The sequence below is a fragment of the Simochromis diagramma genome, unplaced genomic scaffold (genome assembly GCF_900408965.1).
Source record: "Simochromis diagramma unplaced genomic scaffold, fSimDia1.1 OVJJ01000343.1, whole genome shotgun sequence".
NCBI classification, from domain to species: Eukaryota; Metazoa; Chordata; class Actinopteri; order Cichliformes; family Cichlidae; genus Simochromis; species Simochromis diagramma.
This window is the reverse complement of record NW_024386831.1, coordinates 4,921,117-4,934,246: the sequence shown is the minus strand read 5'-3', so window position 1 is coordinate 4,934,246 and position 13,130 is coordinate 4,921,117. Positions and strand designations below refer to the sequence as shown.

Here is a 13,130-nt window from a genome sequence, read left to right as displayed (position 1 = left end):
AAATTTGTTTTTCTAAATTATAAAGGTGACTCAGCCTTAAATACCTGTCTGTGGTATGTAATTATTCTTCCATTTTCCCATAGGAAATGAACCCTTTGGAATAGATTCAAACACACATTAAAGCACTCAGCCGCCTCCCACTTTAAGTGCATGCATTTCAGCACAAACTCATGGTATGATTATTAGGGATAATTTAATTAGGGCTGTCTGCATGAGAGAAAATCACATGTTAACAGTGAGAGCGGGACCAGCCTAGTTCGACTGCAATTGCAGCCACAACACATAGCCAGTACAGCTGGTGCTGTATTTCAATGGGAAAGTGCTTAATATAGTACAGCCTAAATAAAGACCTGTGAGGGAGTGTGTGTCAGGTATCACAAAGACAGCTCAGAAACCCGCGTGCTCACACAAACACCAGCCGAAATCACAGTCTCCCCACCCAAGAGGCCTTGCTGTCAAAATGTGGTGAGCCTCCTTCACACCTTTTGTTGGCAGCGCTGTTGGACAATACTTTCTTTAAATGTCACAGTTTTTTTTTTAATCGTAATCCTGAATCAGTATCACTTAGCCAATCCTAGGAACCAGTTTTTATATAAAAGTTAGTAATAGTTCACGACAGCTTCAATTTTTAAATTGTATTTAATTTTATTGCTATAAAAATGTATTTAGTACTAAATACTAATATATTTATTGGAATATAACATCTATAGAATATATTTATTTTTAATTGTTCAGGAATATTTTCCCTCGGGTTTATCAGTTTCTTTAATCACTGCTGACATGTTTTCCTGACAGTTCCACATTGCAAAACCATGAAGTCATGCTCATTGGACAGGAGTTTTTGCACACTTGAGTGACTTTCAACCTTCTCTGTACTCAAAAAAGGAAAAAAAAAAATCAAAGATAATTAAACAGTTAAGGTGACACTGATCATCTGTGTAGGCCTGCTCTTTTTTTTACTCATATTCTACTTGTTTCCACAAATCAATGAAAATTTTGATCTTAAAAGGAGAATTGATCATGGCATTGTCATGGCTAAAATGTTATCACTATCCACCCGTAATTGCAACTTTGTGCCTATGGATCCATTTTTCAGTGTCAAGAAATCAAATCAAATCAAATTTTTTAAAAAAGGTTTTCAATGATAGATTTTACATAATTTTTATCATAATTACCATAAAATACTGTTGTTACTGATTTTGTAAACTTAGCCCACAGTTAACTGATGCAAAACTGAATAATACTGTTTTATACTCTTTACCATTTTCCAAAAATAAAAAAACTACAATATAAATAAATGATTTTAAACCCTTGAATAACTGAAAACTGATGAAAAAGATGCACGTTTTCTTGGAACGGCTGAATAATTTCAGATGTTTACATTTCATACATTGCATAAAATTTCACGCAGACAGTTTAGAGATTGCATTATTAGTTAAATATTCCCTGTGGAGGTTTAAAGAGGACATTAACCCCTGTGTTTACTTGTCTGATTTAATTGGAATGACCTCTGCCCCTTGTGAAGCTGTGCTGTGTACCCCTCACATGACCTACCTCGCTTCAGTCGCCAGGAACAACCGTCAACATACATTCCGCATTTGCAATCTCCGTCCGAGTTAAGAGGCCGCCCGTCTCCTGAAGGCTGAGTAATGTCCCAAGTTGACTTCAGATTCAGAAACATGCTACCACATGCTGTCCTCAAAGGTCCCAAGTTTTACGGCAGTACATTTTTCTTGACTTTTGTCCAGTAGAACAGGCAGAAAACGAAACATAAGCATCCACGGGAGCTTCCTGTTTAACTACAACAGAGCGGTCCCCCAATCTCTGTGTTGTTCAGGCCCTCGACACCCCAAGTGTCATTGTTCATGGAATACTGTTAAATGCTTTTGCAGCTGCTGCTGTCCCCTAAAAATACTGGCTGCCTCGATGACAGCAGTGAAGATAAGTAAGGCACTTCCACTCATTTGCCAGCAGGGGCTAAAGATAGTAAGGTGGCCAATGCAGGGCAAACTGCTTAGCTTACTTGAGGTTTTGCAATCTAAAGTCATTAAGAGAACAGCAAGCTTTTTAAGTTTTAATGTTTATCATCATTAAACTCTTCATATTAACCTTTTTTCTTTCAGATGACACTTTTTAAGGCACGAATTATTTGTTAATACGATTAAGTTGGTCTCATAAAGTTTCAGCTTTTAGTCTGTTGTTATTGTGCAATATGCAAACGACTCAAGGCAACAACCAGCCAATAGATAATAAAACCACCCATGTAATGTTGCTTAGGTCCGCCTCCTGCTACTAAGATAGTGGAGATTAACTGAGCCATAGACACAAGACCTCTGGGGGTGTCCTGTAATGTCTGGCACCTACATTGGTTGTAGGGTGGGGCCTTCCTCGATCTGGCTTCTCCTGGCACATCTCACAAATGCTTGCTCAGACTGGAGCTAATCTGGTCAAAGCCTTGGGCTCTTTGTTTTCTTCTTTGAGCTGTTCCTGAGAAGTTCTTGTGTTATATGGATAATCAACTGTTAGTGCAATTTAACCTGTCTGTTCTTCCATAGTAGCCAATAGCCTGTATTTGATCCGATACCTTGTGGTAAAAGCAGGCATTGTATGACATGCGTGCTGGAGTTTTTCAGCGTGTAAGGCTGTTCTGTGATTATGAGATCTTTCCTTAACGTGGGCTACAGTGTCCCTTCAGCTGTTTAGCTGCTCCACTGCTCACACTCCCTCCTTCCCAGATTTCAGCTGTTGGGAGTAATGTGATATAACTCAGACCTCTGAAGCTAGTTATGAAACAATTTGCGCCCATGATTGAGTAACAGTTCAAATTAATACATTATAAAATGTAAAGGATATTTTCCACATCATGATTTAATTTAACATAAAAATAGTGAAATGTCCAACATCAATAAAACTGTGAAGTAATGTTTTCTTACATACATAGCTCTAATGTTTGTTGTGTTTTAGCTTAAATCCTTTAAAGGTTGTGCATGGTGAGGACAGTTCCTGTATTGCAGACTCAGAAAATATACTAAATTGTTACTGGAATGGTAATGACAGATTACCTCTAATGTAATGCGGTTTTACTTTTGACGGAGGGTACTCCTTTGTACCTTACAGAGACCAGTCTTCAGCGTGTGATGACTTTTTTGTGCCTTAATGTGATGTTAAAAATATGTCATTTTAAAAAGGTGCAAAACTGGCTACCCATTATTTAAAATATAATGACAGGTAGATGGGCTCAAAGTTGTGTAGCATTTTTTGGTCTTTTACTTCTTACTGTGGAGTCACAGTGTGAACCTTGGCGTCACCAAACTACCAGTATGCAACATGAATACAGAAGAAAACTGACTTTTTACCCAGTTTCTTTTTCGATGTGGCCTAATACAGACAGTCTCCTGCTCCTTAAAGTTTAGATTTAAAATATAGAATCTTTTTAGCTACCAAAAGATACCTATGCTTTCCTTTAGGTGTAATAATTACCTTTGGGGGTGCCAAGAATGCCCCCTAGGAGGTGCCCAGAACAGATGAACACCTCTCACTCCTTTTGATGTGTCATTCCCCAGTTTCCAGAACATACGGCTGCAGATCTGTTGATTGACAAAATCAATCATCAACTTGCAGCCTAAGATGTCCTGGTGCCGTGTGCACTTATGAACTCCCTTATGTTCAAATAGGATGTATGTTATGGAGAAGCTGTGGTTAACATAGAAGTTCAACAACAAAACACTGCTTCGGTTCATATGAGCAGCCTATTCCACCCCTCCTGGTGACACCAACACACAAGCCCCTCCCAAACAATAAGGTGGCAAATCGCTGAGAGGGATGCTGAATGTGTAAGTAGCATAGAGATAGTAGCATAGTTCAGACTGCTTGATCATTTTATTATTTTATGTATAAGGCTTAATAAAAGAAACAAAACCCCAACAAAACAACTTGAAAAAAGCAAGTAATATTATTTATGATTGTTTTGTGGAAAAAGGACTACCCGTCTTTCCGTAAAGTGTTTCTAAAAGACAGCATTTAACAGATCATTTTGTGTTGTTTTCCCTTAACAGGAATATGAGGAGACACCCACAGAGCTGTGGACATGTTCAGACAGCAGCCTGAAGGTCTGCAGACTAATGCAGCAGATTTTAATAGTTGGTCTTACAGGGCTGAATCCAGTGCCTTTTCCTGTGATTTCACGTTCACTTAATAACAAAACAATAAACAAAATGAAACAATAAATTAATGATTTAGTAAAAAAAAAAAAAAAAAAAAAGACATGCATTTGTGCATCTTGCTACCTCTGCATATATTGGCAGCATTAACATGCATCAATAAACAGCGTGCTTTGGATCTTAAGCCTCATAAAATCTATGGGGATTTTTCAGATTGCAACAAAATATTTACGTAATGATGCTGTTATTGTTCCTTCAGACCAAAGAACCTAGCAGAGACACAGACAGTGCAGTGTTGTGTTATATCACATTTAAATAATAAGCACAACACACCCAGCAGTGCAGTGCACAATAAAATGATAATGGACAATGTTCAAATGTTGCATTTGCAGGTTTTCAAAAGAAAACCAATTTCATCCTCTGCTGGTCATTTTGTGTAAGTGCAACATGACTCAACACAGCTCACAACATACAAACCTTTCAAGGTAAAACCCGAGACATGTTAAGTCTGCCAATCCAAAGGCTAGGTCCCCAACTATCATGATTTTTAATATAACTCCGTTACGATTATTTTTTAATCTGTTAGAAGACTTACATAGCGATTTTTCAATCTATTGTTGGCTACAGTAAGGGCTGCAGTGTTTGTGTATGTGTGTGTGTGTGTGTGTGTGTGTGCTTGTATCATTATTTACTGTAAAGTTGTTCACAGCTGAAGAACAATGATTGCACAGGGTGGATATTGCACAATCAAAGGAGGCATACCCTTCAGTGTTCATTTTGTTTCCATACATACAGTTATTGTTTGTTATTTAATATTTTACCTACCCTGGGATACGTGCTGTTTTCAGTATGTGTGCTTTGGCTTCCATTGTCCTGTGCTGCCTGTTTTTACATGTGTGTCCTAATCAGTGCTGAATGTTTGACGTCCACGTTGCTTAATTAATGACAAACTTAAAAATAAAAAGGAAGAGAAGGTATAAAAGTTCTCTGTTAAAAATAACAGTGTGTCTCATGATGAGTATGATGTTCCTATTTTGTAAGCCAATTAAGCCAGTCAATGAGCAACACTTCCACTTGTAATCCATCAATCTATACACCACTGCATATGAAGGCGAGTTCATGTGTGTGCAGTAAGAGCAGTGAATTTGTGTGTATATTTGCACATAATCATCTCACTTGTCCTGCAGTTTTGTTTTGCTCACATCGTACTGTCGATGTCTGACGCTTTCAAATTTAGTCTCTCAATAATACAATAACAGATATGGGATCAACTCAGATAATGTAGATGTACTGCTGATGCAATGTTTGAAGCCAGTGTGAAGCAGGAATTATTATTTCTAAGTCTTAAGTTCAGTGAAATTAAATTTCTTCTTATTTTTCCTCCCAAAACCTCCATCTTCATCAGGTAGGTCTCACCTTTTTATTATGTCTGTGTAAGATAAATTACGGTAAGCCCTCTGAAGCTACAAATGGTCATTATGTAAGATAACCTTTATTAGTCCCACACGTGGGAAATTTGTTATCAGGTTTGTGCTTGTGAACCCACCACATCTCGAGAATATAGTGACAGTGCACACTTGTATGAATGACTGAAGGTTTTCCTGTGGAAATCAGAGGTTTACTCAGGTTTACTCAGGTTATGCTGTAGTTCTTCACCCATTCACAGTCAGCTAATACCAACAGGTGGAGGACAACCAACAGCAACTTGGATTTGACTGGTGTGAGACACAAGCTTTGCTCAATAAATGAATGTAGAGCACATCTTATCTTTGTTTGGGACAATGTGGGGTGCTTTACTAATGCTGGGAAGGGGTCTGATATTAAATAAACAGACACACAAGTAATGCAGGTTAAAATGTAAGCGTCAGTGGAAGCTAAGGTTTACTTTTGTAGTCTTGCAGTACCATCATAGCTGTTCTGTCTGGCAATCATTACCAGGCTTTAATATGAATGCATCCACTGATCGGCACATATCTTTGGGGGTGCATGCTTCATGTGAGACTCGTGTTGGCTTCTGTAAACAAGAACAGTGTTTGTGCTCAGAAACATCCGGTCTCAGGGTGAAAAAGTAGTCCATTCGTTGGTTGTTTGAGTATAAAATTCCCCATTATCAGGCTTTTTAAAGCTCCTTCTATTCATCTCATAAGCCACAGTGAGAGCACTTACAGGGACTAGAAAGAGAGATCATATTTCTGCCATATTAACTTCTCTTTGTTGGCTCCTTTTTAAATCCGGGATTTGATTTAAATCTGTTTTGTCCCACTCATCTGTTTTCACTCCCTTTGTGTTTATATGCTGCTAATTCATGTCATTAACTTTGATCTGATCTCATCTGTAGTTTGTTCTTTGTCCTGTTTATTGTTTGTGGCGTCTCTGAAGCTCCTCTGGTGTCTCTCTTCCTTCAAGCCCCAAACAGCTGCATACATGGCTGATCCTCCCTGAGCCTGGATCTTCCTGAAGTCTTTTCCTGTTAAAAAGGAGTTCTTCCTCCCTTCTGATGCCTCTGCAAGCGGCATCTTGTGATTGTTGGGATGGTGTCTCTTATATTGAAGGGTGCTGACTTTATTGTACAAAGCACCTTGTTTCAGTAAACTCTGTAGGGTCACATAAAGTGGGATAGTTGCTCACCTCACCTCAGCTGTGATGTGCTGTCTGCTCTCCTTTTAGTATCAAATGTGAGGAATATTTTAAATATGCGTTTTAGTTTTACTGCGAAATGAGAATTAAAGTAATAAAAAATAATGGTGACAATCCCCTCCAAACACTTTTATTGTTATTTAACATTTCCATAAGCGTACAGTCGTCGAAGTGTGCGATAGTTCCCTTTTAGGACCTGGCGGAAGTCCGTGATGTGGAGTCCTGCAGGTCTCTCCCTCCTCCTGTTTCCAGCAGAAGCGCTGCGTCCTCATCAGCTGTTCGGGCAGCGCGCAGCAGCGGTGTTCTGGACCGGGAAAGCTGAGCTCACTTTTTGCACCTTTCACCCCCCCAAAAACAGTCCATGTAGCTTCCCCATCAAGCCTGGTGAACGAAGAGCTGAAGATGAGGTACCGCTTTACGTTTTGATTGAAACTTTTTGTAAAGCTTTGGGCGAAGCGCTGAAGTTACAGTGAGTGTTGCTGCCTCCGCAGGTGTTCTTCGTTACTGGAGCGCCTGGTCTGCTGCGCGCTTATTCTCGCCGGTCCGGTGGCATCGCAGTGGTCAGGTAAGAAATTATGCTGGAGATGAGAGTATCTGTGCTTTGGTGGCGCATGCACAGCAGAAATCATTAGTTCAGAGACTTTTGAGACAATCAGTGATTCACGTGATCTCCGTGCTTAATTAACATATACTCGCTGGGACGAAAATTCTTTTATCCACAATAAATTATCTTTTTTTAATGCCTGCCTTACAGAAACGTCAGGAACACCTGCATGATACCTGCTGCTGTATGCACAGATTGATGTTAGCTCACTGTTTGGCTTTGGTGGCATTGTCTGATCTACAGAAAGTTTTTATGTGCCACTAACTGGTCCATTAGCGTTTCTGTGTGATAACACATTGCTGTGATTCCAAGATTAAACACAGAACATGAAGTGGCTCTGGGCCATTTAGATTTTTTTCCAAGGCCAAGGTGTGCAGTGTTTCCTCAACACAGTTTCATTGTCTCTTTGTCCCTCTTGTGTCTTGCTCTGTGTCTGGTCCTTGTAGTGTTTTCATGTCAGTTGAAAAGAGGCTCTTTTTATTTCTTTCACTCCTGTGTGTCCACCTCAGCAGAACTTGTATCCTTGTAGTCGTTACAGTGCCAAAGCAGCTGAACAGCATGAAAAGACAGTGGAGCATTTCTTCCTCTATGATGGTGCTAAAGGGCTGTAAGAGCCACACAATGAAAAAACTCACATATGTTCTTGAATTATTTATCATGAATGTCCTACATTTAATTTGGTAAACGTTAAGTTGGAGAACTGTGTGGCTGTCAGATGATAGGGAGAGGAAACTGAGAGGCTGACAATTAATATTTGATCAGCACTGTAGGGTCTTTGAGGAACTATATGATGCCAAGATGACTGTAACTCTACATGTACCGCCTCTTAAAAGTAATGCAGCCCATTTAATAAAGGAGTTGGTTCCTTATGTCATTCACCTCCTTTTATTTCTCTCTTATTTTGCCATTCCTTAAATACTAATATGTAAAAATGTTCAAATAGTTAGTTGTGAGCAACGTGACATTTTCACATGAATGCTGTTCACCGGTCCGCCACTCTGTCTCAAGAGCAATGCTTCAGCAGCTTGCGACATGGTTGAATTAGGTTCATTCCCATTCCCCCGGCTGGGTCAGGAATCTCTATTGTCATGTGATCTTTGACATGCACCCAGCATGGTCTTGCCTAAGGGAAACGGGACAAGGTGGGGGGAAGGGGAACGGCTGCAAGGGAACACCCCACTGAGCCATTTAATGGCTGAATTAGATGCCACATTGAAAATCACAGCTGGCTTGGGGTTTTCTCCATTTTTGTGCACAAGCCTGATGGTCATGAGGACAGGACAGCCATGTGAAACAAAACGTAATACATTCAAAATACAATACAAAATACAGAACAGACATATTTGATGAATATGAATTGTAATTTACAAGCTTTTTGATCAAAATTGCTCATGTTTAAAGTTTTTCTGGAGGCTCTAACTGACGGTCATAATCTTACTCCCTACACGTTGATGCTGTTGTTGTAGGCGTATATGGTGGAAAAGTATAGCTTATGCAGAGCACCCAAACATCTGTTGATGTGTCAAGTAATGTACAGCTGCAGTATTTGAACATCTGCTTCGAGACTCAGAGATTCAGAATCAGAATTTTTCCTTTTTGTTGCTTTGGAAAAAAATTGAGTTTGGTTTATTTTAAAAATACAAAATGTTTTTCTTTTGGTTTAACCTCTTAAGACCCAAGCCTACCTGATCTTCTGCCTCCCCCGTATCAGGGGGCGTTGGGGCTTAAGAGCTTAAATACTTATTTTAGGCATTGGCACTGCATTACAGGTGAACCTGTAACAAAGTTTAGGGGAAATGTGCAAAAACCTGAAGAAAAAGAACAAATGTAGATGGCACCGATTCAGATATATGCACAGGGAAACCATAAGAAGGTAAATTTGCTGTAAACAGCAGACACAACATATTCTAAATGGAAAGCAACAAACCCTTCAAGAATTAAAGTTAGGTTGTCTTACGTGGGTGGCTGTTGGATTGGTGCCTCTGTTAGGATCAGTGAAACTCTTAAATGAAATAAATGGGGCGACTGTGCACAGATTCAGTTGACTCAGTGAACCTTGTGATGTCTAATCCCTGGATTTTCTAGTCAGTAAACCTGCTTATGAACAATCAACATCTCTGGAAGTGTCTCATAAGCACGAGGTTCGGAGGTTTCTTCTAGCATTTGTTTTGCTACATTGTGTTAACCACCAGCGTTTAGACAGTTAATTAAACCTCTGCTAAGTAGGTTTATGTCTGTGGAAAGTGTGTGTGGGTTGGACTCTGTGTAAACACACATTTGTGTGTGACATTGTTGGTGGGAATCATTCAGGAGGTAGAGAGGATATCTGGATTTCTGCCTTGGTCTGCTCTTTCTCCAGCAGTTTCAAAAGAGACACAGGTGATTGGCACCTGTATTTTATGGTATCTGCCCTTGCATATACCAGTATGTCTTTTAGTCATGTTTGCCAGCCATTCTAATTCAAGTTGGGTCTAAGTTTGCTACTGGTAATGGGTTCGAAAATTTGCATACTCCAGTAATAAGCCAAATCCCAACACTCCCCGCCCCCATGAAACTTTCTAAATGCAGTTATTTCAACGAGAACCGTGTGCCTTTTACGACTCATGTTAACACTGCACATTTGTCAGAGACCTGCATATAAAAAAGAAAAGATTGTCTACATTAGAAACACATTTCCCAAGTAGCCTGAAGAGGAAATTTACATTCGGTGTCGTTTACTTTAAAGTCGGCATGTTTTTGTAAGAAAACCACGGTGGTCACAAACCTTTGAAAGCTTAATCTAACCCATCTGGATCATGCAGTGAATCTGAAAGAGTTGTATATCTACATCTACCCTAGACACCCGAAAGCTCGGCAAAGTTTAAGAATCACTCCTGCATGACAAAGAACACTGTTTGAATTAGGTGTGTGTACACACAAGAAAGGAAGAATGACTGGCCTTCCTTTGTTTTTCATGTAGTTTGGGATCTACTGTGTAGATCATCTTTTTGGATGCATGTAGACTGTTTCACCTCACCCTTATATCCTCCTTTAGCCACATTTTCTTCTATTTTGATTATAGTTTCAACACAAAGAAAAGGCTTTAGACTTTGGTTGCATGCAGGTTAACCCGGCTTATGCATGCACAAAATGGATTTATGAATCAATCCTGGCTATAGAAGCAGCACCGAAACTGGAGTCTCAGCTTAAACAAGATGTTGCATTTGAATGACAAAAAGAAAGGGAGCAAATTCATTAAATGCTCACCTTTTATGTCTTTAAGTTCTTTTTGTGACCTTGAAAGCGTTGCATTAGAAACTTATATTTTAGGAAACAGTTTATGGATCAAACTTTATATTTGCAGCATTTTGATGGTTTTAGGTTAAATTTCAAATAACTGAAAAAAATCAAATCTGTTTTAATTATGTTAACAAACATTTCCTGGCATTTAAAGGCCTTTGGTCAGTGTTGCCTCACTATTTGCAGCGTCCCTCTGTTATCTTGCTTTTGAGGACAGGGCATCCTTTTGAATGTTGCTCACAGCTGTTATTTGTTATTTTATGTTCTCCTACCACTTGGTGTTTCAGGTGCACTCAGCTGTTGTCTCATGCTGTTCCTGATGTCAAAATGCTGGGTTGACTGTGGCAAAATACAGAGGAACACCATAATTACTGCTTATGTTGCAACAGAAGAGGATTTGTCGGGCCACTTGCTCTGTACGCCCAACTATCTCCCGCACTAATGGCACACTGAGTGCCCTCTTACCACTTAGCATCTCTTTCCTGTTTGTGGTGAAAACCCTCACATCATTGCTGGTCTCCCCGAGCTGTAATCCACATAAAATCTAAAGTGTGAAGGTACGGAAATTACAGGAGACTACAGCATATGCATGTTTTTTATTTTTTTTATTAAAGGTGTGAGCATAGTTAAGTTGCTGGTTGATGCAGAAGAAGAAGACACAAGTGTAGCTCAGTTCTTGAGAGTTCTTGAAGAATTCATCCAGCAGTCAAAGCAAAATAACCCAGTACCTTTTTTGTTATTATACATGGAAGAATTGGCAGAATAATCTGAATTTAAGCCGTTTTTACACATGCACTGCAGTCCTCAACCTCTCCAAGACTTGCTTGACAGAGGAGGATGCGAGAAGTCCAATGCCGCCAGATCACACATTAGCCAGTTTTTTCGATCTTTGTCATGTTGGATTGCTCCAGTGTGCGATTTACACAGCCAATAATCCACTTCATTAACTGTGAGTGGGCATCATGTGTGCCGCTTCCTTCATGTTCCTTCCAGACAGATTTTCTGCCTAAACCTAGGATTGTATTTCCAGTAGTGCAAACTCATTTGAAGTGGACTATTTACTGACGTGTCTTATGTTTGAAAAATTGTTCAAAGTTTGCTTTAGACACGCATGTAATCACGAATTGAAGCGCTTCATACGGAAAGGGAAAGTGTTCTTTAAAGGCAGACGTGTCCCTTGTTGCAGATTTTGATGTTTTTTGTGTGTATGGCAATAATGACTTTGTAATATCAGTTTTTGTATACTTTTGTTTGCTCAGTAAAATAAACACTATTGAATAGGCTGCTTCCTGATTGTTCAGGACACTCCTGCAAAAGAGATTTCTGAAGATCGACAATTTCTTGGTTAAAAGTTTCAGTCAATAAAAACCTAAGTGATAAATATCTAAATTATGGAGTATTCAGCTCTAGAAGACATTAACTTGGTAACAGTGTATAGACTGGAGCATGTTGCCAAGCCTCTTGAAGAAGGGTGAACACAGCTCATAGTGGCAGTGTTGTAGTTTTAGACACCCAAACGAAACTTGCAAAAGCCGCTGAGCTCCTTTAGAAAGCATTACATTTTCATCAGGGCTCACTTTCAGTTTATCAGCACTGCTGGCTCTCGTTTGGATGAAAACTGGTTTCCATGGCCACCAGGTGCAGATTTTTCCACCACAAAGCCGTATTTGGCTGTAGCAGGGGAAACTGGATCTATCTACTGGCACTTTGTCCCAGTCTCCAGCTTTAGGTAGTGTTCACTTGTCCTCACTGACAGCCTGTTGAACACAGAGGCATGAAACTAGAGACCCCCACTCCACCCATTTACATTCTCTTGTCCTAAGAAATCGAAGCCGTGGGCTTTTCACTCTCCACAATCTATGACTGGTTCAGAGGGACCATATAGACTGCTTTATGTCTTTAGTTATGATGTGATCTTCTTACACTATTTAGAAGGTACTTTGGAGATTTCAATCTGAAATTAGCTTATTTTAACTGTCAGATGTGAGCACTGTTAACACAGGCACCAGCTACCACCCAATGTGTTTTTTTTAAAAAAATGAATGAATAGACCATTCAGCATTTCACGAGGCCCCTCTCAGGAATGCCATTGTGCGTTTTGAACCTCATGTTGCCGTTATATCCCTCTTTTTGCGCTCTCCACGTCGTCTTATCTTCTGATTGACTCTCATGATGTAGAGACTGCTTTTCAAGGCATCCTTGAATTCCACTCATTCACCCGTCCCTCAAGATCTGCTGTGTCTGTAGGCACTTCTCTTTTTACCCTGTCACAAATCTCACGTGGGGGTGTGGACTGAAGAGAATCCCTTGGGACAGGGAGATTACCATCAAACCGAGAGATCTTCTCACAAAAGAGGGATTTGCCGAGTCCTATAGCTCGATCCTTTACTTTCCTATGTGTTTGCCGGAAGTAGGACTTTGAGCAAGGTATGAGATTTGATGACCTATCC

The 13,130-nt window shown here is 39.8% G+C and overlaps 2 protein-coding genes across 16 annotated transcripts in view; one reads left to right on the top strand and one right to left on the bottom strand.

Annotated features, from left to right (window-relative positions):
* obsl1b (obscurin like cytoskeletal adaptor 1b) overlaps positions 1-1,951 on the bottom strand; it is a 39,303-nt gene extending 37,352 nt beyond the window's left edge. For 7 of the 14 annotated variants that reach the window (XM_040027620.1, XM_040027625.1, XM_040027624.1 and 4 more), the window contains exons 1-2: positions 1,555-1,951; positions 45-93 (exon numbers count right to left, since the gene is read on the bottom strand). The gene's annotated coding sequence lies outside the window, so the exon portion shown is untranslated. The remainder of the gene's footprint in view (positions 1-44; positions 94-1,554) is intronic. The other 7 variants (XM_040027629.1, XM_040027630.1, XM_040027631.1 and 4 more) reach the window with 5 other exon arrangements.
* Positions 1,952-7,017: 5,066 nt separating this feature from the next.
* Positions 7,018-13,130, top strand: part of col18a1a (collagen type XVIII alpha 1 chain a) — a 76,173-nt gene continuing 70,060 nt past the window's right edge. Inside the window, exons 1-2 of one of the 2 annotated variants that reach the window (XM_040027605.1) lie at positions 7,018-7,204; positions 7,289-7,362. In XM_040027605.1, the coding sequence (XP_039883539.1) occupies positions 7,200-7,204; positions 7,289-7,362 (79 nt within the window). In that variant the 5' untranslated portion in view covers positions 7,018-7,199. The remainder of the gene's footprint in view (positions 7,205-7,288; positions 7,363-13,130) is intronic. The other variant, XM_040027604.1, reaches the window with a different exon arrangement.